This window comes from Myotis daubentonii, chromosome 10 (genome assembly GCF_963259705.1).
Source record: "Myotis daubentonii chromosome 10, mMyoDau2.1, whole genome shotgun sequence".
NCBI classification, from domain to species: Eukaryota; Metazoa; Chordata; class Mammalia; order Chiroptera; family Vespertilionidae; genus Myotis; species Myotis daubentonii.
In genome coordinates, this window is record NC_081849.1 from 23,689,309 (window position 1) to 23,716,516 (window position 27,208).

At 36.5% G+C, this 27,208-nt stretch overlaps 1 protein-coding gene across 4 annotated transcripts in view; it reads left to right on the forward strand.

Moving 5' to 3' along the window:
* Positions 1-27,208, forward strand: part of KLHDC10 (kelch domain containing 10) — a 52,116-nt gene that overhangs the window by 9,766 nt on the left and 15,142 nt on the right. For 2 of the 4 annotated variants that reach the window (XM_059711788.1, XM_059711790.1), the window contains exons 2-4: positions 15,641-15,727; positions 24,002-24,223; positions 26,105-26,259. In XM_059711788.1, the coding sequence (XP_059567771.1) occupies positions 15,641-15,727; positions 24,002-24,223; positions 26,105-26,259 (464 nt within the window). The remainder of the gene's footprint in view (positions 1-15,640; positions 15,728-24,001; positions 24,224-26,104; positions 26,260-27,208) is intronic. The other 2 variants (XM_059711789.1, XM_059711791.1) reach the window with 1 other exon arrangement.

A 27,208-nucleotide genomic window follows, 5' to 3' on the forward strand; every position in this document is an offset into this window, starting at 1 on the left:
GCACATCTACTGGGGATGTGCCCGCAACCCACGCACACGCCCCCGACCCCGACCGGAATCGAACCCGGGACCCCTCAGTCCGCAGGCGGACGCTCTATCCACCGAGCCAAACCGGTTTTGGCCCATGTTCTTAATTGTGTCCTTTGAAGGACGAAAGTTTTAAATTTTGATGGAGTCCATTTTATCTACTTTTGTGGTTGTGGTTCTTGCTTTTGGTGTCTGATCTAAGAATCCTTTGCCAAATCTAAGATCATGAAGACCTACCTGTGGTTTTTTTTATAGTTTTATAGTTTGCTCTTACATTTATGTCTTTGATTCATTTTGAGTTAGTTTTCATGCTTTTGTGAAGTAAGGGTTATCTCAATTGCTGTCTTATTGTCCCAGCCCTGTTTGTTGAAAATACTATTCTTTTCCCATTGGCAATCTTATAAAAAATTAGTTGACCATAAACATATAGTAGTTTATTTCTGGACTCTCAATTTTATTCCATTGCTCTGTATGTTTATCCATGTGCCAATACTATACTGCCTCAATTACCATTGCTTTGTAGAAAATTTTGAAGTCAGAAAGTGTGAGTCTTCCTACTTTATTCTTTTTCAGGGTTTTTTTGGCTATCCTGGGTCCCTTGCAATTCCATTTAAATTTGTGAATCAGGTTGCCAATTTGAAGAACTCAGCTAGGAGTCTTATAGGGATTGTGTTAAATATGCACATCATTTTCAGGAGTATAATAATAATGTTATGTCTTCCAATACCTGAACATGGGAAGTTTTCCCATTTATTTAGGTCTTCTTTCATTCTTTCAATAATGATTTATGGTTTTCAGAGTTCATTTATATCTTGTTTGCCTTTCTTAGTCCTGTCGTCCATATCCCTTACTATGTTTTGAGCAGTGTTTGTCTTTTGTATTACCTGCAATGAGATTTCATTTCTGTGTTGGTTTTATTTTTCCCTTCTATTTCTTTTCTGCTTTCTGCCTGCTTATATTTTATCTCTTACTATTGTCTGTCTTCCTTGAGTTAAAATATCTTAAATCTTTTCTGCCCTTGAAACACCATTAATTTTGGTAAAGCTCGTTGTCTTCCAACCCCTATAACCACCTCTATAAAAGGAATATAAGCTCATTAAAATTTGTAAAATGTTGAAAACTTGAAACAAGGGAAAATCATCTGTAGTAATTCCACGTAAAGACAACTATATCAACATTTTGATACTGTTTTCTTTTTAGTTCATTATCAGTGAATGTTTTGTTTAATACTATGTAAAAATTATATATAACTAGTAGCAGCGGGATTCTCTTAAAACTTCTATATTTACATGCTTTACTAATAAACACGTGTTTATATTTTCTGTTATTTTATCAGGTAGAATCTGTTTCTTCTCAACTTATCACATGAGTAAGGTTTTTTTCCCGAGACAATGTCTTATTTTACTTCTTGCCTTCACAGCCAAGCTTTCAGAAAAAAATAGTCTGTTGTTTATTTTAATTTCTTCTTTTTTCTCTTCAATCTATTGTAGTCTCACTTCTGCCTCCATCGTTCTACTCAAGTGCTCTTGCTAAGGTAATAACTTCCTAATTACTAAATCCTTTAGAGACCGCTTAGTCTTCATCCTATCCAACCTGTCTAGATTTTGTTTTGACTACCTCCTTAGTAGAGCCTGGCAATACACAATGATTAGACAAAGTCTCTGTTTTAAAAGAGCTCTTAGTTATCCTTTTATTTCTTGAACTTGTCATTGGCTCTCCTTTATCTGCCCTGAATATTGGTATCTGAGAATATATCTGTTTGTTTGTTTTTCTTACTCTATTTTCCATCGCTGACATCATAATATCCTGGCCATGGCCAAATCTGTCTCCAACCCAGACCTCTTTTCCTGGCCTGTTTGCCAAGGGCTACTAGACATGGCCACCCAAGTGACTGATGAGTACCTTAAATTCAACATGTCTAAAAACAAATTTATCCTCTTTTTTGCCATATCTGTTCTTCTGTGCTTCTTATCTTGACTAATTTAATGTCTATCTCATCAATTTAGTGACTCTAGCCTGAAACTTGAAAATGTGGTCAAATTTCTTCTTTTTGCTTATCCCTTATCTAATTGGTCCCAAAATCTTGTCAATTTTTCCTCCTTACCCTGTATCTCCTGTTTACCACTTTTTACCTCTCCAACCTTATAATTTATTTCTTTCATTTTAATGTCCGTTATATAGAAATATTTGCAACAAATAGTTGCCTTAAATTCTTTGAATAAGATAGGTTGGGAGAAATAAAAAAAACAACAACACACAAAACAGCTTGACCTGGCTGGTGTGGCTCAGTTGGTTGGGCATTATCCTGTCTACTGAAAGTTGCAGGTTGGATTCCTGGTCAGGGCACATGCCCGGATTGTGGGCTCAATCCCTAGTAGGGGGCCTGCAAGAGGCAGCCGTTTGATGTTTCTCTCTCATTGATGTTTCTCTCTCTCTCTCCCTCTCCCTTACTGTCAATAAAAACATATTTTCATTTAAAAAATATACTGGGAAGACAAAAATCTCCTTTATACCCTAGATCCCTAGTTCTGTAGTCTCACTCCAGAGGTATCATCTATTAGAGTTTCTGGCGTATCTTTTCAGAAATAGAATGTGCACATATATGCATATAGGTATATGATATCTTTAATTTTAAACAAATTAGAGTACAACATAAAGTATTTTTTCTGAACCTGTCTTTTTTTTAACTAAAAATATAATTTGGGGATTGATCTCTATTAGCACATTAGATTGATCTGATTTTTCTTCATGGCTAACAGTATTGCATTGTATGGATGTACAATAATTTACCAGCCACACAAATGATAGTTATTTAGATTGTTTTTGGTCTTCCATTTAAAAACATTGCTGCAATACATAGTGATAAGTATTGCCAACTTACTCTTTCATATTTGTGTTTTTAAAGTTTTCTTCAAGTTATAGAACTTAAAAACTCACATATATATTTATTCCTTTTACTCAACTTTTCCCATCCAGCTAATCATTAAGTACTTATGTTTTATTCTCATAATAATATCACTAGCTATAAACCTTTACTCATAACTGACTCTTATTGTCTCTTTTTTATAGAGAAGGAAGCTGAGGCTGAGGGCCATATAGCCAGCAAGGGACAGAGCCAGGATCTGAACATGATCAGTGTAGTTCTAAGGTCCATGAGCCTCACCATTGTGTTGTGCTCTTCTTTGTTGCCTGTCTTTCCCAGTTCTTTCTGATATTACTGTAATTCAGGCCTCCACTGCCTTAACCTGGAATATACTAATAATGTTTCTGTCATTTCCAGTGTTCATTTCCTATTCCCAGTCTTCCTTTTCCTCTGTGCTGAAAAAGAATTATCTTCGAAAGCACAGCTAGGATTATTGCTTCCCAGCTCAAAAGTGGCTTCCTGTTGCATTTAGAGTCCAGCCTGATCTCATGCACTTCCCTTTTATATTTGCTACACTGTTAGTGAATTTGCTCCAAGCTTTATGTAAGATACGATAATTGAATTGTCTATAAGACTAGATAGTAAAATTAGAAGTATGATAACTAGCAAAAAAAGCGAAATAAGAATCTTTGGAGTTGAATGGTACTTTTTTTGAGTTGTTTCCCTTTTTACCCATAGTAGCTCCTGCCATATGGTTTCAACAAACTGTCAACTCAGTTAATTTAAATCAGATGTGTTATTGATCAAACGCTAACTACAAACATCTTGGTGTCACATAAAACACATTCCTTAAAACATGCAAAACCCCACAAACCTGATGGAGGAATATGAAATTTCTAAAGTGCACTCTAAACTTGGTACTTTATTATTTTTTAAAAAAATATATTTTATTGATTTTTTTACAGAGAAGAAGGGAGAGGGACAGAGAGTTAGAAACATCAATGAGAGAGAAACATCGATCAGCTGCCTCCTGCACACCCCCCACTGGGGATGTGCCCGCAACCAAGGTACATGCCCTTGACCGGAATCAAACCTGGGACCCTTGAGTCCGCAGGCCGACGCTCTAGCCACTGAGCCAAACCGGTCAGGGCTAAACTTGGTACTTTAGAAAGAGGTAATATATTTAGCTTTAAATACACATGCATATACAAAACAAAATATTGAGAAAACCTTTCAGGAAGAGAAATAACTTCTTAAAACTACATCAATTTTTCTGATCAATTGTGATTTGAGGTTTGAAACTTATCTCTCCATCTATAGATGTGAAATGTTATCCTTTGACAAATGTTATCCTTTGAATAGCTGTTCTTTCCGAATATAATGCTTCCTACAGATGTCTTACTAGACATCATGTTTACTTTGGCAGTATTCGTATCTGATATTTTTTAGTTTTGCATTTAAGATATTTTTATTGGCTCTCTGCTTGTTACATTAACAGAATTATTATCAATTTTTTAGAGTAGCTTGTTTTTAAATATTAGAGTTTTTAAAACAGTTTTTAAAATATCATGCATTCAAAGTTGAGCCTGGCCAGTGTGTTTCAGTGGTTAAAATGTTGACCCATGAACCAGGAGGTCTGGATTCGATTCCTAGTCAGGGCACACGCCCGGGTTGTGGGCTTGATCCCCAGTGTGGGGCGTGCAAGAGGCAGTGATCCATGATTCTCTCTCATCACAGATGTTTCTATCTCTCTCTTTCTCCCTTCCTCTCTGAAATCAATTACAAAAAACTGTTTAAAAAATTGTTGTTTAGTGAATGCCTTGTTGCCTTTTGCTAGAATTAGTCTAACACAAGCTTTTATTACCTTTAGTTAAGTCTGGGTATTGCCTTGAAAGATATTGCATTTGCCAACAGAAAGTGGTGACTTGAGATAAGGGGAAGTGAATTCATAAAGAACAGTTGTGTTTTCACTTTCAAAGCTGATTACTTTTCTAGTTTTAATCAAGGAACAGAATGAGTAGTAAAAGTAATAAATGACATTTCTCAGTGTAATCATTTAACATTAGAATGTGAGGATTTCCTTCTGCTTAGTTCCTTAGTTTTACTTACAGAAATAGGGAAGCCTCTGTGTCTATAGAGCTACCCATCTTTGGTGCTCCTTAAAGGAGGGAGGTTGCAAAATTTTAGTTCATCAGGCATTGTTAAAATGTATTGATTAAAAGTCTATTTTTCATATTTAGTCTCCTACGTCTACATTTACTTAATACATAGTCTTTCCTCTCTCTTTCTCTCTCCCTCAGGGATGTTTTTGAAGAGAGGTTATTCTCTGAATACTAAAGTTAGAGTGCAAGAAATCCAAGAAGCAAGAAAAGACCAAACAATGTACTCTGATTCTTTCCCCCCCCCCAAACATTTTATTGATTTTTTTAGAGAGAGGAAGGGAGAGGGATAGAGAGTTAAAAACATCGTTGAGAGAGTAACATTGGTCAGCTGCCTCCTGCATATCCCCCACTGGGGATGTGCCCGCAACCAGGGTACATGCCCTTGACTGGAATCGAACCCGGGACCCTTCAGTCCGCAGGCTGATGCTCTATCCACTGAGCCAAACCAGTCAGGGCTGTACTCTGATTCTTGAGTGGGTTATTACTATAAGTTTTATTTCAGTATAATTAGGATACAAATTTTAGTTGATAGTAAGGAAACTGATTAGGTTATTTTGTAGGGTTGTAGGATGATTTCTATACTTACTCTTTTAAAGAATAAAGTTTTGCTGGGGATAAAAAGTAAGGAGGTGATATTAAATCAAAAACATCTTTTGGCAATAGTTTACGTTTCAAGACAGGCACATTGACACAGCTACACACAGAATACAAATGCAGGCAGTCTTTTTTAAAAATCTTCAACACAAAACAACCTTTAAGCAGTAAAAAAGGTTTAAAATCAAATTTTTATATTTTTCCTTTTCTTCTTCTTCTTCTAAAACTCCTTAGGATTATAAAATGTTAAAATTGAAAGATCTCAGAAGTCATCTTGCCCTACTTCTATCCAGTGTGGGGAGTTCTTTCAATAATAGCTCTAATCTTTTTGTTTTTAAACTTTTATTTTATTTTTAAATTTATTTTAGAGAGAGAGAAGAGGGGAAGGAGAAACAGCAATTTGTTGTTCTACTTATTTATGCATTTATTGTTTGATTTTTGTATGTGTCCTGACCTGGGATGGAACCTACAACCTTGGTATATCAGGATGGTGCTCTAACCAACTGAGCTACCTGGCTAGGGGCTAAACCTTCATTTTAAAGAGGTCTACTTATTTCAACCTGCTTATTGCTTTAAGAGAACTGTCAGATTATTTGTTGGCTTTAATTATTACAAAGAGTTTCCATAAATTCAACTGCAGCTTTTACGAGTTTCTCCCAGCTTTGTCATCTGGTAGAATATGGAATAAACTTATTCCTCTTTCATTTAACTACCCTTTTGAAAATAACCATAAAATTCTGGGTCTAAATTCTTTTTTTATTTTTTAACCTGGGTCCAGCAATTCATGAGTTTGGGGCTGGTTTATCATATGTAAAATTGTGAGTATATATGCATTTTTCTGGAGAGAGAGCCAATGAATTTTACTAGTCTCAGTGGAACCTGATTCCCCACCAAAGTTAATATTCTAGACCTACTTGGGTTGGACTTGGAAATCTGCTTTTTGTTTTTATTATTGTTATTATTATTATTTTGTTATTACTTGCCCAAGGATACTTTTTCCATTGATTTTTTTTTGTTTATTTGTTTTGTTAATCCTCACCTGAGGATATTTTGCCTTTAATTTTTAGAGAGAGTGGAAGGGAGGAGAGACACAGAGAGAGAAACATCAATGTGAGAGAGACACATTGATTGGTCGCCTCCTGCACTCATCCCGACTGGGGCCATGGATGGAACCTGAAACCTAGGTACATGCCCTTGACTGGAAATTGGACCTTCAACCCTTTTAAAGCTGGGCCTATGCTTTAACCACTGAGAAACACTGTCCGGGGCTAATTATTACTATTTTTAATAAGCTTGCAATGAGCCGGCTAGTCTAGCATCTCTGGAACCATTGCACTAGGTGAGTTTTTATATTCTTGGAACATTTCTTTCTTTTTTTAAGAGAAGATGGTTTTGCTCTAAATGTTTTCCAAAGTTTTGAACTACTCTTGGTTTAAATATATTTCTTTATTGATTTCAGAGAGGAAGGGAGAGGGAGAGAGAGATAGAAACATCAATGATGAGAGAAAATCATTGATCGGCTGCCTCCTGCACCAGGGATTGAGCCCACAACCCGGGCATGTGCCCTTGGCCGGAATTGAACCCGGGACCCTTCAGTCCACAGGCCGACGCTCTATCCACTGAGCTAAACCAACTAGGGCTTGGAAAATTTCTGATTTCATTGAGAATTGTATTATTTTTAGAGCTTTAGAGACTATCTGGTATACATATAATTTATGGTATATTTATAGTTAGTCTTTCAAAAGATACAACTGATCCAAAGGGTGGGGCTTTATTTAAAAATTTATTTCAGTCTTGGCAGTCATCACAAATGTTAAGAATGTGATGAGACCCTGGCCAGGTAGCTCTGTTGGTTAGAGCATCATTCTAATATGCCAAGGTTGTGGGTTTGATTCCCAATCAGGGCACCTATAAGAATTAACCAGTGAATGCATAAATAAGGGGAACAACAAGGTGGTATTTATCTCTCTCTCTTTCTCAAAGAAAAAATCAGTGAATGAAAACAAAAAGAAAAGAACGTGATGATGCTATTTTATTTTAATTTTTTATTTACTGACTTTTTAGAGGGAGAGAAAAAGAGGAAGAGAGAGAGAGAGAGATCGATTTGTTGTTCCACTTATTTTTGTATTCACTAGAGGCCCGGTGTACAAATTTGTGCACCAGTGGGGTCCCTCAGCCTGGCCTGTGGGATTGGGCCGAAACTGGCTCTCCGACATCCCCCAAGGGGTCCCAGATTGCAAGAAGGCGCAGGCCAGGCAGAGGGATCCCACAGGTGCATGGATTGGGCCTCTACTATGCAAATAAGATCTTTGGTTAATGTAACTCCCTAAAGATACATTTCCTGTGTGTGTGCATTAGGGAAGTACCATAGAAGCCAGTAAGCAGTCAACAGCTTCTCACACCCTAGCTTGAAGGCGCTTAAAAGAATCAGAGTGCGTGTTCACATTGCCAGCACAGTTGTTCTTAACCATTTTTTGACTCCTAAAAACTTAAAGGATGGGAAATATTAGTTATTTCATTAGTTACAATGACTTATAACTATAGTTTTTATTCTTAATAAAGTGGCAATATGGTGGTATATTGGGGGATAAGACTAGACAGGATCTTGGGAGATGAGAGCAACTTCATTGTGGGGTTGGGAGGGTTATATCTTTGGTTGAGAATCATTACTTTTATATTTATTTATTCAACAAGTATCTTATCAGATGCCTCTATTAGACAGTTTTTCAGGTGCCAACTTGAATTGTGACTAAGAGCATTATTGTAGAGTGGTTAAGAGTGATTTGGATCCAAACTTCATGGGTTTGAATCCCAGATCTTTCACTTAGTTAAGAGACCTTGGGCAAATTATTTAACCTCTCTGTATCTTAGTTTCTAGATCTGTAAATTGTGAATCATTATAGTATGTATCTCAGAGTTGTGGTGAGGATTAAGTAAGTTCTTGGAAGACTATTATTAAGGAATGCAGTTGTTTTTACACACACACACACACACACACACACACACACACACACACACACACACAATGCCACGACTAATTAAACCATAACAGAACAATACAGTACTGTAACTCATATTTTAGTTTGTAATGATTTATACACTTCGTTTCAAAAAGATTTGAGAAAGAACTGAGGCCTCCTAAGGAATAAGCTATACCCAAGCAGCACAACAGAACTAAGATATGGACTCATATTTCCTTGTTTTGAAAGGCAGAAATTTAAAAATGAGTATATACAAGTGCTAGGAATAGACACCCAATAAACATTATTTCTCTTATGTTTAAAAGAAAGTTATTTACTGAACAAGTGGGTCACTGTTAGCCCAAAGTGTACCATTGTGCAACATTTTAAAAAATGCCTTTTTCAGGTAGATATAAATGCTATGGGTGCATTGGGGAATAGAGTACAGACTGGACTTTAGTCCCCACCCCCACGTAGCCTCTTGGCGTGGAGCTCTTGTGCAGTAAGCAATCCGCACAATTGTGCAGTGATTCTAAATCCAGTATTAGTTTGCTTCTCTTGAAATTCTTTATAGATACTGAATTGTATAAAGTGGTAGGACCATACCACAGCTCTAGCCACCTACGTCAGAATTCTTAGAGTGTGTTCTCTATCAATAGTTCTCATTATTAAAATATTTATTGTCTCAGACATATCATTTTGAATGCAGTCTGCCCAATATCAGCATCAATTTTATTTATTTATTTATTTAATTTTTTTATAGTTTTTACTTTGAGATATTGTAGTTTCACATGCAATTTAAGAAATAATAGAGAGATCTATATATTCTTCATCCAGTTTCCTCAAATGATAACATCTTGTTACTATTGTACAATGAACATAACCAGCAAATCAACTTAAAAAATGTTTTTAATCCTTACCCGAGGATATGTTTTTATTGATTTTTAGAGAGAGAGGAAGGGGTGGGAGGAAAGAGAGACATACATCGATGTGAGAGAAACATCAATCAGTTGCCTCCCATACTCATCTCAATCTAGGCATATCCCCGGACTAGGAATCAAACCCACAGCCTTTTTGGTGTCGACGCTCCAATCAACTGAGCCACCTGGCCAGGGCCAGTAAATCAGCTTTGATACACCATCCACTGACTTTACACAGATTTCATTAGTTTTACAAGTGCGCGCGCGCGCATGTGTGTGTGTGTGTGTGTATTGTGTATGTATTGAGTTCTAAACAGTTTTATCAAAGGTGTAGATTTGTGTGACCACCTAGTTAAGATATAGAACAAATCCATCACCACGCACCCTCATGTTACCCTTTTATAGCCAACCCCTGGCAACTACTAATCTGTTCTCCATTTCTATAATTTTATCATCTCAAGAATATTATACACATGAAATCATAAAATATATAACATTTGAAATTGGCTATTTTTATTCCCTTGAGAGCCATCCAAGTTGTTGCACGTATCAGTAGTACATTGATACTGGGTAGTAATGCCATAGTATAGATGTACCGCAGTTTGCATCCATTGGAAAGTTGTTTCCAGATTTTGGCTATTATGAATGAACCTTCTATGAACATTTGTGCACAAGTTTTTGTGTGAGCATAAGTTTCTTTTTTCCACAATTACTTGGCATTGAATTTTATAAAATGCTTTTTCTATATTTATCAAGAGGATCATATGTTTCTTTTCCTTATTCTGCCAATGAGGTGAATTATACTGATTTTTGAATGTTAAGTCAGCCTTACATTCTTAGAATAAATTTCACTTAGCCATTATGTATTCTCCTTTTTACGTAACTTTGATTTGATTTGGTAGTATTTTGTTTAGAATTTTTGTGCCTATGTCTATAAGGATGTTGACCTGCAATTATTTTTATGTCTGTATCGGATTTTTATATCAGGGTTCTTCTAGTTTCACAAATGAGTTTCTGTGTTCTCCAAAAGTGTTTGTGTAGAGTAGGCATTATATCTTCTTAAATGTTTGAAGTGAAGCCATGTAATATTCTTAATCTTTTTTACTTAATATTTAAATTTGTTTTCTATTGATATTTATGTTAATCAGTTTCTGTTTCTTCTGAATAAGACAAGGACTTTATAATTCACCTGCTTTCCTTTCTCCCAACCCCTCTTCTTACCCTCAAAATTACTCCTGTCAATATCATATAGTGTAGTTTTGAATATTAGTAAGCTGTTGTGTTTTGCTTTTTATTTCAAATCAACACTTAAAGGCTTTGCTGGTTTCTCTGCTTTACTCTTCTTGTACCTTGATTATTATTTTGGATTTTTTTTTTATTCCAGATATGTATATTTGAGCATTTCTCTCACCAGAAATCTGAGGGAAGCAAAATTTTTGCGTCCTTGTAGATTCAAAAATGTCTTAATTGTACTCTCACACTTGAGTGAGAGTTTGAGTAGATATATAATTCTAGGTTTAAAAGTATATCCAGTTGTCCCAGGACCGTGTTGAAAGACTATTCTTTTCCCATTGGATAGTCATGTCACCCTGTCATAAGTCAGTTGGCCATAGACACAAGGGTTTATTTGTGGACTCGCAATTCTGATCCATTAATACATGTCCGTTCTTATGAAAGTACTACATTGTTTTGTATAATGTATTTTTATAGTAAGTTTTGAAGTCAGGAAGTGTGAGTCTTCCAGTTTAGTTATTTTTCAAGATTGTTTTGGTTTTATGGGTTCCTTTCATTTCCATATGAAGTTTAGGATTAGCATTTCTGCAAGAAAGGCAGTTGAACTATTGATAGAGCTTACTCAATTCTCTTTTACATATTAAATTTAAAAATGATTTTCACTTCTTCTTTCTATACTGTATTCTGGTGAATTTCTTGGCTTCAGATTACTAATTTAATTTGTTCTTCTTTTTTAGTCCTTATTTAAGTTTTTTAGTTCAGTGATAAAAACTTAACTTCAAAGAGTTCCAGTTGATTTCATTCATTTATTTATTTTAAAGAATAGTTTATTGCTTTTTAGAGAGAGAAGAAGGAAGAAGTGAAAAACATTGATGTGAGAGCACAACATCGATCAGCTGTCTCCTCCATGCTCCCTACCTGGGATCTAGCCTGCAAACCGGGGCATGTGTCCTGACCCAGAATCGAACCAGCAACCTTCTGGTGCACGTGACAACACCCAACCAACCGAGCCATGCCAGCCAGGACCAATTGATTTTATTTTAAATAAATGTTATCTTGCCTATCTCTGAAGATATTAATTGTACTTAATCTAAGGTCTTATTCTATTTAATGTATTGTCTCTTTCTTTAAGTGTGAGTTCTGTTTGTGACATGAATGCCTTTTTCACGTTCGAGTCTTGGTTTTGTGCTCATTCATCTTTGTTTGAGCGTCCTGGTTAGCCTCCTATGAATATGATAGTGTGTGTTGCAGCCGATATCCATTGATTGTGGGTAGTGATGAAATATGCAGTGAGATGGAGTGTACCAATTACCAGTCTTCTTTTATGTGTCTCTACTTCTGCCTCAGGCTTAATGTCCACCCAGGGCTCTGTCCAGTCTCTCTCATCCAAGTGTTTATACTCACTGTTTTTCCTGGCAGGGTGACACCTTTACACCTCTATTCTATAATGCTTGACCCAAAGAGGTAAAACAGGTGGGAGAGGTTGACCTGCTTTGTGACTTCTGTGCTACCCTCCAGCCAGTTATGCTGTAAATTCTGTAAATTGTTTTCGTTCTTCCTGCTGTCTTCCACCTCTGGGCTTAGTTTATACTGAGGACTCCAACCACTTGCATATAAGATTGTGGTTTCCTCCTTTAAACTGATTCTATCAGCTTTTCATCTTTCAGTGATTCCTCATAGTTTTAGCTCACTAAGGACATTTCTTGGTTTCTTTTGATGATTGCCTTTTTAAAAAATGGCATTTTTGTTATTTGTGGGGTTAATGGGGAAAGGAAGTTTGCTTGCAGTGTTCTTAGCCTACCATCTTGATTCAGTCAATGATTATATCATTTTTAGTGAAATAAATCTAATAAAGAGAAAAAATTTTAAATCTAGCAAAAAATGAAATATTTATAAAATGATTGAATAAATTATGGTTTTTGTTTTGAAGAGTAGATGCAATCATAAATGAAGATTGGCGGTTTAAATACATAACAATGAAAGCTTCAGTAAATAAAACTTCAGACCAGGAATATATTTACATGAAATTGGAAAGGCATATATTTGTGATATTGCTGGTTTTTCTTGTTTTCTGCTCTTTGGGAGAAGGAAGAAAACATGGGTTCTGAAGTCAGTGTCTACATTGTTTGAATAACCTCTATAGAGGCAACATTAGCCTATGCCTGTAGACTTACGTTGGTTGTTAAGGGAAAAACAGGCCAAAAATGTTTGACAGAGCTCTGAGAAAACATCATAAAAGGATTTTTATTATAACTTCGGTTCAATAATTTTCATTGTTATTCCCTCACTGTTATTCTAAATTTTAAAAAATATTTTTCCAGTATAAAATAATATGTCATAGACTTTTTGGATATTATAAAAGAAGTGATAACCCTCAATCCCAGTCACAACCACTGTAAACACTTCAGTATATTTCTTTATAGTATTTTTTTAAACCATAGCTTTAAAACAAAATTAAAGTAATATGGTATTGTTTTTCTTCCAGTCCAAAAGTAATGCCTACTCAATGAGAAAACTTGGAAAATAAAGACCAGCACTAAGGAGAAAAAGACAAAAAGCACTCATAATAACCACCCAAAGATAACCACAATTGAAATTTGGTGTATATGCTTCCTATATTTTTTATGAATATATACAAATAATTTTTTCATTATTAATATGATGTCATAATCGAGTACTATTCTGTACTTTGCATTTTTCATTTGCAGTATATTGTGAATGTTTTTGTATGTTAGTAAATATTCTTGTATATACTTTTTAGTGTTACATAGAATATGAACATATTTAAGTATGTTTATTTGGCATACTTAACCACCTCCCTATCATTGGACATTGAAAGTATTTATAACTTTTTACCATCATAAATAATATTATAGTGACTATCTTTGTCCCTACATTTTTCCATGCATCTATGATTGTTTCTTTAGGAATAAATTCCTAGAAGTGGAATAGCTGGGTAAAAGGGTATGTACATTTTAATGCTTTTGGTACATAAAAATGTCAAGTTTTAAGCTAATCACTTGTTATATTCTGTCTTGTATTGCTATATAATTGTTTTATGTGTCTGTCTTGTCTCCCAAATTAGAATATAAGCTTCTTGAGGTCAAGGGAAGTTTCTTACACATCTTACGTATCCTTTGACAGTCTGTGGTTTACAATGTTGGATTTATGAGGAATCAACAAATATTGTATTGATTTAAACCTGTGGTTTTACAGGCTTTTGAATGTCATAAACCTGTAAATTTAGAAATATATGTATTTTGGGGATACACAAGGCTTGCAAATTTTCTATTTTTCCAAGAAAGGATATTAAAAAAACCAAAACTAACTGCCATTTTCTACAACCTCCATCTCATAAAATAAAGAATGCTTAATAACAAAATGTTTCTAATCTCTGAAAAATGGGCAGGTTTTTAAATGGAACATTTTAGCTTTTAAAAAAAACTCACTGCCTTATCCATATTTTTCTCATTTTGTGTTGGACGGTTGAATCTTCATCTTAGTCAATCAGTGCTCTGTAGACTAACATTTGAGAACAACTGATTTAAAAGACAGAGGATTAAAAGATAACCCTTTTTGCAAAATAAATTTCTTCTTGCCCACAAGCCTGTCTTTTTCACAATAAGTACACAAGTGCAGGTAATACCATTTTTTAATTACACAGAATTTGTGTATCTCAATGTACAAGTACTGCAGTAAACAAAGCAGACCTTGCTGATGAGCATTTAAATATATTCCAATTGCCCAAACCAAAAACTATATGCTTTTTAAGAAATTTGAGACAGGTTAAGTGTGGTGTAGTGGAGAGAAGGCAGATATTTGAGTCAGATGACCCGGGTTTGAATCCTGACTCTAGCATTGCCACTTATTTCCCTTTAGCTTCCTTACTTGTAAAATAAGATAATATCTTCCTCCAAGAGTTTCTGTAGCTCCAGTTCTGGCAGTTACTTCACTGTAATGAAATTATTTGTTTAGAAATCTGCCTTCCTCACAAGGCCATGAGCTCTTGAGGGTAGGAGTCATAGCTTTCTTTCCCTATGCTAGAGCCTCGCCTAGGACTCAGGCATAGCAGGTACTTAATGAAATGACCATTGAATCTGTACATGATTGTTGTGAGGATCAAATGAGGTAATGTGTAAAAGCTCTTTGTAAACTTTAAATTCCATACAAATGTTAATTGTTTTTATTGCTAATTAGAGCTATCTTTGGGAGCTATCAAAATTTTGGGTAGAAACAAAATTACCCATTTCACAGTTTTATGTTTCCCATTTTTCTTTTATTTTGTAAGAAAACAAGTTTTAATTGGATTAAGATGGAGCTAATTTGCTCCTTGGGAAGGCAGATGAATCCCTTCACCCCTGGCCAATGGAAGTGCCAAGAGATTATTTCATATTTAAAGAATGTGGCCCCTTATTTTATCCTCTTAACCATAAAACTTGTAAAAGGATGCCAAACCTGGAAGAGAACAGGAGCCTACGTTAATTTTAATCAGTACTTTTTTTTTTTTATATATATTCACTGACTTTTAAAAATGTCTTGGTTTCTAATCTGTTTGTAAAGCTTGTGAATTTTTGCCACAAGATGGCATTGGTGATTATTGAATGCATGTTCTTTTGACCCAGAATTCTGAAAAATGGAAAATGGTGCACATAATTGTTTGTATTCTTTTGGGGATGAGCTGAAAACTTTCATCACTGCTTTAATATTAATTTAATTTTGTTTTGACTCCTAAAACAGGGTTAAATGCTACTTTACATCACTTCTTTCTGTATTCAAGTATTGTTTTGTTTCCTGTTTTTCTGTCTTTATAACTACAGTAACTATGTATTATTTGCCATGTGTTGTATGTGTCTGACTTATTGCTGATAATTGTGGTAACAGGTAAGAAGAAAATACGATGGGACCCTGTTAGGAGGCGCTTCATTCAGTCCTGTCCCATCATAAGGATCCCTAACAGGTTTTTGAGAGGTGGGTGTAACTAGCAAGAGATCTGTGCTTCATATGGGTTGAAGGGAACTTGGAATGAATTTTATAAACTCAAAACTCTGGTTTTTAAAAATTGTCTAAACAGCCAAGATTGGAATAAGATAAGTCTAGAGCAAATTTAAGCCCGTGTTTCATATTGACCACTGTTGGAATTGTAATTAAGTTTTAGGGAGTTAGAATCACTTAATGTGTATTAGATGATAGAAATAAATGATCTCACTGATATCACTATTATTCCACTGTAACCATATTAAAAAGAACTTTGAATAATTTATAAAATATGGGTGTGGGAAAGAGTTTTCTAAATATGATTCAAAGGAAGAAATAATTTATGTGACTAAAATATTAAAACCTCTTATGGTAAAATATAATAAATAAAAAGATATAAGGGGAAGTATTTGTAACAAATGGTTAATATTATGAATATATAAAGAGATTTTGTAAATCAACAGTTTAAAAACAAATGCCCATGCCCACTAGAAAAATAGGTAAAAGAACATGAATAGGTAAAAGAATATCAGTTGATAAAAAAAGAAAGTTCAATAAATATGAACAAATATTTCACTATTGTTATAAGCATGATAATTCAAATAATAGATATCATTTTCACCTCTTAGATTTGCAAAGACTAAAAATAAGAATACCCAGTGTTGGCAAGGTTATGGGAAAATGAAGCTTATATATTAAAGAAGGTGTAAATTTAATACAGCCTTTTTGAATTCAGTTTGCCACTATGTATCAAAAGCCTTAAAAATGTTCACATTCTTCGACCTTGTAATCCTCACTTCTATTTTTATTTATTAATTTTTAAAATTTTCATTATTGACAGTATTACAGATATCTCCCATTTCCCCCCACATACCTTCTATTTTTAATATTTTTCTACAAAAAATAACTCCATAGTGAAAAAAGAAAATTTCAGAAGAGAATTGAAAACTCTGGTTCACACTATTTCTAGATTAACAAATTGTCAGATAAGCATGCTTAATGTTGTAATTTAGACTTTATTAAATTACTTATAAATCAGTGTATCTGATTTTAACTGAAGAGATTATATTTTAAAAAACTAAAAAGAACCTTGCTGCTATAGATGTTTTTAGTACCTACCTATTTTAACAGCCAAATTCCAGAATTTGAAAATAATAAAATCTATTTTAAATGGGTCAAGATAAGATACTTAGGGTGGTGTGCTACCCGTTAGCATAAAAAAATTATTTTATTGATACAAATTAAGAGGTAATTTTAGTGTTATGTGACAAAAAGAACATAGTGCACACACATGGCCAAGCAGGCACATTTAATTCTGTAACATCTTTTTCTTTTTTGTGTTATAAATTAGAATGTTAATTTATTGATTTACAATGAGAAAGCTAACTTAGGCTGACTAAATTTAAAATGTAATTAAGACATTGTTTAATTAGGATATACAATTTAATATAATATCAATTTTATAAAATATAAACATAAAAAATACAAAGGAAGTAGTGTTATATCTGGATGGTGGGATTTACTTCTGTGTATTCTCTGTTTTTCAATTTTTTAATCATGGAAAAAAGGAGATTAGCACAGGTAAGTTTTTTACCTTTGATTATTTTGTCAGCCCTAAATTGCCTCAAACAATGGCTGAGAAAGACGGTCTCTGACAGTACTAAGAATGAGGCAGGAGTAAACTCAGTATTAGCAATAGCAAGGTCACCAGTGACCACCTCTAAATCAGTGGCCTTGACTTAGTTCATACCTTCTTTGACCTGTTCGTAGTGTTTGGTGCTGTTGACCCACCTGCACCTTCTTAGATTTCTCTTCTTTTGGGTTAGTTTACTGTACAATCCCAGATGTTTTCTTCCTACTTCTTTGATTGTTCATTCTGTTTCCTTCACTAGCTTCTTTCTTCCTACCCACTAAAGGTGGGTATTACTTCAACGTTCTGTCCTCCCCATTATCTCCTTTAGTTATCGCATCAGCTTTCACAGACTTAACTATCTTCGTTCGTTCGTTCGTTCGTTCGTTCATTCTTTCATTTGTTCAGTATTTCTTGATTGCCTCCTAACAGGCACTGTGCTAGCTCAGTGATCTAGATAATAGAGAATCAGGTAAAGAAACAGTTACAGAATAAATTGAGTGCAATTCTTTGTGATAAGTGTCCTGATGAGGTAGTATGATATGGGAGCATACAGAAGAGGTACCTGGCCAGGCTCGTGGGAGGATGGAGAGAGGGTGGCCATTAGGATGACCTTTCAGAAGAGATGTACTTAAAGGCTGAGTGGGTGTTAGGAAGGGAGTGTTGGAACATCTCAAACCACAGGACCAACCAGCTTGAGTAAAGGCAATCAGGCAAAACAGCATGGTCTTTCAGAGAACTGCAGGAAGTCCAGCTCAGTGGGAAAGAGTGTGGAGAGAAGTTGGAGAGGGCCCAGGTCAAGTGGGGCACCACCGAATGGGAGTTTTCAGGATCTGTTTGTTTCTCAATTAGTGAAGAAATTTAATTGAAAGGCCAGTGACACGGTGATTATAATTAATTATTAAGGTGAGAAATGATGGCAGCTACAAGTAAGGCAGTCATACATAGTAGGAATAGAGAGGAGGGAATTGATTTGAAATCTAAGGAAGTGGAATTAGTTGAGATGACTTATTGAAGAGGAGGAGGGAAAAGTCAAGAAAGCTTCCAGCTTTCTGTATGGACCATTGTGCTTGTCACAAGGTGTTATATAGATGGATGGAGGAGCAGACTGAGGTGAAAGATGACAAATTTAGTTTAATCTCCCCAAACTAATAATAGTGGTTTAGGGAGATTAACTCTTAGATTGAACACTCAGTCTATGAGTTATTTCCTGGGAAACCGTCTTGGAAGGCCCATCTCTTTGTTCTGATGGCACCCTCTGTACCCGCCTGTATCATAGCACTTATCACACTGAATTATAGTTGTTTACTTGTTTATGCCTGCCATAGACTGTAAGCTCTATAAGGGCAGGGACAGTGCTTTTGAGTGGGATTGTATTATTTGTAAGGCCACTGACAGGGAATAGGATGGGACTAAAAATGTAGTACGTTTCAACTTCTCTTTGGTGGTGGTGACAGTAAATAAATGAGTTTCTGAGAATATGAAAATGCTGCTGTTTAGTGTTTACTTAGATTAAAAAAACCTTATCTATGCTTTTGAAATTTCCACTTCTAGGTCTCTCATTTTGGGAATCCTCCACATTACCTGTGTTGATACTGATTGAACACTAATGCATATGGCTTGTTTTCTACCACTAGAGTCCTTCACTCAATCTTGTGCCATCTCTAAAATACATTTCTACCAATTAAAATTGTGTGGTGTGAAAACAATACTGATACAGTGAAAACAATGAGTTTCCTTTGATGAACCTAACATACCCATTTACCTTTCCATGCTTTTCAGATATTACTGAAAATGACAAAACTGACATATGAAAAAGAAATCATAATTGTACTGAAAAATGGAAAAGGGAAGCTTTGAAGTCAGGTTACCTAGGTCTGAATCCAGGCTCTGCCATTTACCTATTGTGTGACTTTGGGCAAGTTTCTTATTTTGGGGGGCTCAATTTCCTCAGCTGTAAATTAGGATGGTGTTGGCCAGTGTGATCAACCTTGCTCACCGAAGGGTCTCTGGTTCAATTCCCGGTCAAGGGCATGTACTTGGTTTGCAGGTTTGATCCCCGGCCCCTGTCAGAGTGAGTGTGGGAGACAGCCAGTTGATATGTCTCTCTCTCTCTCTCTCTCTCTCTCTCTCTCTCTCTCTCTCTCTCTCTTTCCTCCCTTCTACTTTCTCTAAAAACCAATGGGGAAAAATATCCTCGGGTGAGGATTGACAACAACAAAAATAATTAGGATAATGATAATAGTACCTACTTCCTAGAGTTGTTGTGAGGCTCAAGAGAGAGAGAGTATGAGCAAAGACCACCTAAGAGAGTTTTTCCATTTAGCCAATTCATGTTAGCTGCTATCGTTCTCATTATTGTTATTATACCAGAAAATTGGTGGAATTTCAGGGTAATAGAAAGTAGTTGGAATTATAATGATTGAGAAACGAGAACAGAATAAAATACAACCTCAATGAGTGCTCCCGGGGCATTCTGGAAGTCAGGAGAATTTCTTAGTAGGGCCCCTTTTCTGAAACTCTAAGCCTAGAGTCAGCAAATGTAGAAGGAAGGAGAAGGTTTGAGAAAGATGAAATATTAGGGCAAATAATTAAGGGACTGTCTCTAAAACAGTTATTTCCCCTACTTCTCTCTCTTCGTGGAGATTTGGAGACAGTAACACAACTATTGAGGAAACCCCTATCTCCTACAATTGTCAATCAATATAGTCCTTCATTTATTAATATGAATAGATGATCAGATATTTGAGGGAAACGAGACTTGAAAGAGGGTGACTAAGATGAACAAATAAAATAGCTGGCCGTGTCGAAAGCAGAGGTAATGATGAAGCAGATTGGAACTTCAGGAAGTTCTGATCATAGGAGGTTTCCTCAGTCAAGAGTAATTGGATCCATAAATAAACCAATACCGTGGAGAAAAAGGAATGACTAAAGAATTAGTTCTATATTGAAACTTGATTGCTGAAATAAATATGCAGTTGGAGGCTTAAATAATATATAGGCTTAAGACCAACCTTTATGAAAATAAAGCAAAGGAAATATCCAGACCATAAAGCAAGAAGACAAAAAAAGAAAGTACATAGGAAAAGTACACTTTGAGGACCGTTCTGTGTGATCCAGTATCCATTCATAGTGTTACAAAAGGAAGGACAGAGGAAGGGAGAAAATAAAGAGTATTTTTCTACTTTGAATAAAGATTCTGAGTTTTCAAGTATAAAGGGCCCACTAGGGAACAAGCTGGAAGACAACAACAACAAACAAAAGCATCTGTCTATACATTACTGAACTGTTCATGATTCCAGAGATAAAGTTCAGATTATAGAGAAAGACTCAAGACTAAGAAGCAGACTGGTGTTGCATTTCTTACCTGTAAACTAGTTTGCCTTCACTGTTACTGTTTTTTTTTTGTTAACCCTCACTCGAGGATATTTTTTTCATTGATTTTTAGAGAGAGTGGAAGGGAGGGGAAGAGACACAGAGAGAGAAACATCAATGTGAGAAAGATACATCAATTGGTTGCCACCTGCACATGTCCTGACCGGGCTGGGGATCGAGCCTGCAACTGAGGTACGTTCCCTTGAGCAGAATCGAACCTGTGACCCTTAAGTCCACAGGCTGACGCTCTAACCACTGAGCAACCAGCTAGGGGTTGCTTTTAGTGTTCTGAGGGGAAATTATTTTGAAGGCAGAACTATACCCAACCTCACTAATGTTTAAATAGGGGTCAAAATAAATAAGAACTCTGAAAGTTTATGACATACACTCTTTTTGAGAAAATTACTTGAAGAGGTACTCCTGGTAAAATGGAAAATCTAAGAAAGAAAGTTTTGGATATAAGAAGCAGTATTGTGCAAAGGAGCAAACAATAAAACTTAGAGTTGCATCTAAATTAAGGAACTGTGAAGCCTCGTATAAAAGTTAAAGAGTTCTAGCCTGGCCAGTGTGGCTCAATGGTTGAGTGTCGGACCCAAGAATCAGGAGGTCATGGTTGGAGTCCAGTCAGGGCACATGACTGGGTTGTGGGCTCGATTCCCAGTAGGGGGAGTGCAGGAGGCAGCCAGTCAATGATTCTCTCTCATCATTGATGTTTCTATCCCTCTCCTTCTCCCTCTCTCTGAAATCAACAAAAACTTAAAAAAAAAGAGAAAAGATTTCTAAATATATAGAATAATAATACTAATATATGTGTATGTGTATGTATGTATCTAACATTCTGTAACGTTTCAGATGATTTAAACAAAGTGTGGGTAGGGATAAAGTAACACTGCTAAAGATCTTTTAAATTTTTGTTTTGAAATTTATAAGTATATAGTATATGCTTATTAACATTCAAATAATATGGAAATACATAGGGTGAAAAGTGACTGTATCTCAAGCATACATACAAATTTGTACAAATCAGTAAAAAAAAAAAAAGACATCTCAATAGAAGAATGTATAAAAAGGTTAAGCAGGCACTTCCCAAAAGGAACAATTCAATTGGCCAATAAACATGAAAAGGTGTAATGAGAGAAATGCACATTAAAACCACAATGAGATAGGTCTACAAACCCACAGGAATTGCTAAATTAAAACTACAATACCAATACTAAGTATTTTGTAAACAAAAGTTTGGCCTTATTTAGTAAAGGTAAAGATTTTCGTACATCTGACTCAGAAATTTCATTTTTAGATTTATAGCCAACAAGTGTGGGCCCCGTGCACCTGAAAACATGTACAAAAAATGTTTATAGCATTAAGAGCCACTAATTTGAAACAACCCAAGTGTCCATTCCTACAATATAGACTGGATAAATTGTGGTATATATTTATACAAGGAAATATTATTTGGCAATGGAAATTAACAGGTGGCCTTTACCCCCAGCAACGTGGATGAATCTCAAAGACATAATTGTGAATGAGAGAGTCCGGTATAATACATCTGTGATGAGGACACTGAGAGTTAGTGAGGGTCAGTGACTTGCTCAAGGTAACAGAAAGAACCTGGGTTCAAATCTAGACATTTGTAGGAGCCCTTGCTCTTTCTTTCACACCACACTTTCTATATTTCAGGATTCCTAAAAAGAGAAATTGAGTTCTTTACCTGAAGTATTCACAGCTCATGAGTAAATTTTCTGATTATAGTGTGCCTAATATTATATGTATGCATGTATTTACATAATTATGGTATAATAATCTTATTAATTGTACCTGTATACCCTAATATTTGAGTACTAGGGTACTGAACTATAAGGGCCCTAGGGTTTGTTTAGTTTTTTGATGAGAAAGAGTGTATGGGCTGTACTTGGAGGTATTTCCACAACTAGACATTGAAGGGTAGGCAGACCAGGCCAAGGTCTAAGGGAAGGACTCAGCTTCCCAAGCAGAGAGACAAATTTAAACAAGCAGGAGTGTAAGAGCTCAGGACAAGACTAGGTCGTGAAAGGCTCTAAATTGCTGGTTGAGGACGTTGAGCAGTAAGGAACCATTAAAGACTCAGGACTGATAGTTTGGACTTGAGTGTTCAACACGTTGTGGTTTGTTTGTTTTCTGGTTTCTCTAGATCTGTACAATTTTCGTTCAGTTCTTGTTTAAAAGCATACCCTAGGAAGTGGAATTATAATTTAAAAAATAAATACATGAGTCTTACGTTAGGTTGGTAATAAATGTTTATTTATATAACAGATGCTTATTAGGTATCCAGCATTGTCCTAAATATTAATTAACATCATACTAGTATTTATTCCTAATATGTGAAAGTAGATAAGTCTTTAGGGTAACAGTCAACTATACAGTAGTAGCTTCTTACCATCCAATATATATATTTAAGCATATTTGGTTCTGCAGCTATGTAAGGGTTTGTGTAGACTGGTATAAAAATTATAAGGATAATAGAAATAATGTAAAGTTTTGGGATTTTTTTTTACTCTAAAATAATCCCGAAATAATTTTTAGTGAACTGGTTGACATAATTGAAACTTCAGAAAGCTTTCAAATATAATTGTAGAAATAGCTTTTCCTAGTGTGGAGCTCTCATTAAGAGCTCTTTTAGATAAATATAAGGATATTTTTTGTTAACTGACAGAATATCTGGAGTATTTAAATTCTACATTTTGCTGTAACTCATTGAAAAACCAGTTTTCTTTTTAAGTGAATTATTATATATTGTGGAAAAATAATAGGTTTTATGTGTGTGTATTTTTATTTATACATGACTCATTCACATTTGTGATTATATTTATGTAGTTTTCTAATATTTTCAGTTAAATTTAGTTGGCCTGTGCTTTTTTCTCCTCTAAGGAAATAAGAAAATTTATCCTTTTAGCTTTTGGATTATTAAACCCCTTCTCTTCCTTTTCTTGAAAATTTCAAGTTATCAGCCATTTTCTTGAGTTTATAACGCTATTTTGCCTCCCTTGGGAAAAATCTTTTTACAGTTATCAAAATCTGAAAGCAGTCATATGAAATAGAAATGGAGACCAGCTCCCTAAAATCTTTAGGTTGTGGGAATGTATAAAAATAACCCCAGCAAATAAAAAGTACATCCATGTTATAAATCTTCCCTGATCCATTTTAAAGCTAAAAAGATTGTTACCAAATTTTGTTTATGTTTTTTATCTGCTGGACCATCTGTGGAAAACTGTCCTCCTCTCTCCTAGGCCACAGACCTCCACCTGCACGAAGTGGACATCGTTGTGTGGCAGATAATACCAATCTATATGTATTTGGAGGTTATAACCCAGATTATGATGAATCAGGAGGGCCAGATAATGAAGACTATCCTCTCTTCAGGGAGCTTTGGCGCTATCATTTTGCTACAGGAGTATGGCACCAGATGGGCACGGATGGGTACATGCCCCGGGAATTGGCATCTATGTCACGTGAGTGCAAGCAGTTCTGAACTTTTGACTTCATGAACTGTCTGAGAGGTCCTGTTCAATGTCACTTGTTCTTTGTTAATAATTTATAGTAACACTGTAATATGATTAAACCCTGTTCATGGATAGTTCACACATGGTATCAATTTAATTTTCATAACATCCCTACTGCAGGTACTGGATATATTGCCATGGTACAAATGAAGAAGCTGAGGCAGAGAGAGGCCCTCTGGGTAGTGGCTAAGAATACAGGCCCTGGAGCCAACTGCCGGGATTGAATGCTAATTTGGCAAGGTTCTTTTTAGGAAACCTTCAACAAGTGATTTAAACCACTTACCCCTTCTGTTTCATTATCTATAAAATGGAGAAGATAATAGTTCCTACCTCGCAGGGTTATTGTGAAGATTTAATTTAGAGATTAAGTAACTTTCCTGGGGTCACACAGGAATTTAAACCTAGCTTTTTGCTGGTTCTAGAGCCCATGCTGTTGACTCTTACACTCTATTGAAAGAGTGGTAAAAATGCCATTGAAATAATATGGTAGAACTATTTTGGGAGTATTTGCCATCAGAGAAGGAAAGAAGGTATGTGTGACTGTGTGTGTGTGTTGGCAGGAATAGATGAGATACAGAGAAGAACACCAAAGTTACCAGCTGTGATCAAATGTAGAGATCATTCCCCTGGCAAAAACAGTGATTCTTTTACCCTTTCATTCTGAGTCCCACTGGTCTTTGCTGGACCAAGATGATACTTCATTTTCCTCTGTTTCATTGTACACTTGCATTGTCCTGAGCAGTAGTGGTGTACTATAGTTCATATCATTCAATATTGTTACCCTATCTAATAAAGAGGTAATATGCAAATTGACCATCACTCCAACACACAAGATGACCAACCCCATGTGGACAAAGATGGCCACCACAAGATGGCCAGCAGGGGAGGGCAGTTGTGGGCAATCAGGCCAGCAGGGGAGGGCAGTTGGGGGGGGACCAGGCCAGCAGGGGAGGGCAGTTGGGGGAACCAGGCCTGCAGGGGAGGGCAGTTAGGGGCGACCAGGCCAGCAGGGGAGAGCAGTTGGGGGTAACCAGGCCAGCAGGGGAGGGCAGTTGGGAGTGGCCAGGCCTGCAAGGGAGGGCAATTGGGAGAGACCAGGCCTGCAGGGGAGGGCAATTGGGAGGGACCAGGCCTGCAGGGGAGGGCAATTGGGAGGGACCAGGCCTGCAGGGGAGGGCAGTTGGGGGGGACCAGGTCTGCAGGGGAGGGCAATTGGGAGTGACCAGGCCTGCAGGGGAGGGCAGTTAGGGGCAACCAGGCTGGCAAGGGAGGGAAGTTAGGAGTGACCAGGCCAGCATGGGAGGGTAGTTGGGGGTGACCAGGCCTGCAGGGAGGGCCATTGGGGGTGACCAGGCTGGAAGGGGAGGGCAGTTAGGGGCAATCTGGCCGGCAGGGGAGCAGTTAGGTGTCAATCAGGTTGGCAGGGGAGCAGTTAGGCATCGATCAGGCTGGCAGGGGAGTGGTTAGGGGGTGATCAGGCTGGCAGGCAGAAGCGTTTAGGGGCAATCAGGCAGGCAGGCAAGCGGTTGTGAGCCAGCAGTCCTGGATTGTGAGAGGGATCCCAGATTGGAGAGGGTGCAGGTTGGGTTGAGGGACACACCTCCCACCCCATGCATGAATTTCATGCACCGGGCCTCTAGTATGATATATTCCATATAGCATGAATTAGATCTTTTTTTGCAGAACTCTGTAGTAGTTAGATGTCAGTGGTTTGAGCTATCTTCTGAGGGCATTTAAGCAGACATTTTGAGTTTCTCAGATATTCTGAGTTTGTGTGGGAATACATCTTAGGTACCCAGTACATAAACGGAATTTGTGCTTCTTCCCCAGTTGTGCTGCATGGAAACAACCTGTTAGTGTTTGGAGGTACAGGCATCCCATTTGGTGAGAGCAACGGAAATGATGTCCATGTCTGTAATGTGAAGTATAAGAGATGGGCTTTACTCAGCTGTCGGGGGAAGAAACCCAGTCGTATATATGGACAGGTACCAATCTATGGCTGGTCATGGTGGATTATTTGTTTGGATTTTTCTAGTTCTGGGAACAAACAATGTCAGAATCTTTATATTACTACCAATTTTTGTTTGTTTGTTTTTGTTAATCCTCACCCGCAGATATTTTCCCCATTAATTTTTAGAGCAAGTGGAAGGAAGGGAGGGAAAGGGAGAGAGAAAGAGAGAAACATCGATGTGAGGGACACATTGATTGGTTGCCTCCCGCACGCACCCTGACCAGGGACCAGGGCTGGGGATTAAACCTGCAACCCAGGTACGTACTGTTGACCAAAATGGAACCCAGTACATGGGCCAACACTCCAACCACTGAGCCACATAGCCATGGCACTACCAATTGTTTAAGTGGAGAGTAAATTCACTGTAGTTAATATTTGTTTTTTCAGTTCTGATGTGAAATTGTAATTTGTAAATCTGGTATCTTGCCTTCTCTCCTTTATTTCTAATCCAATTTAGGATTATGATGTAGACCTGTATGGAAGATTCTTAAATGTCAGGACCCCACCCCACCTTCACTCCCATCCCCAACAAGAAATTGGGCTCCATATGGTCTGGGTCTTGTCATCTTTAGAGTGAAAGGATTCTTTGAAGTTTTTTTTTACCTAAGTAGCAGAGAATGTGATCCCTGCACTTACTTAAGATCTGAGCTAAAACACAGTATGTAGAGATTAGTTTCCAGTTAGGTTCAAGTGCTTCAAACTTACGTTTGAAATGATATGTCCAAAAAGTTAGGGTGCAACTCACCATACATCAGAGACCCTTTGAGAATAATGGCTAAGCTTAAAATAATCAGTCTTTGTTTCTTACTTGACTGGCTGACATCAGTACTGATAATAGCTTCTGGCTATGTGTAGAGGCACATACTGGATAACTCTATATTTCACAACAGGAGGCATTTAAACTCTTAAGAAATGACAATAAA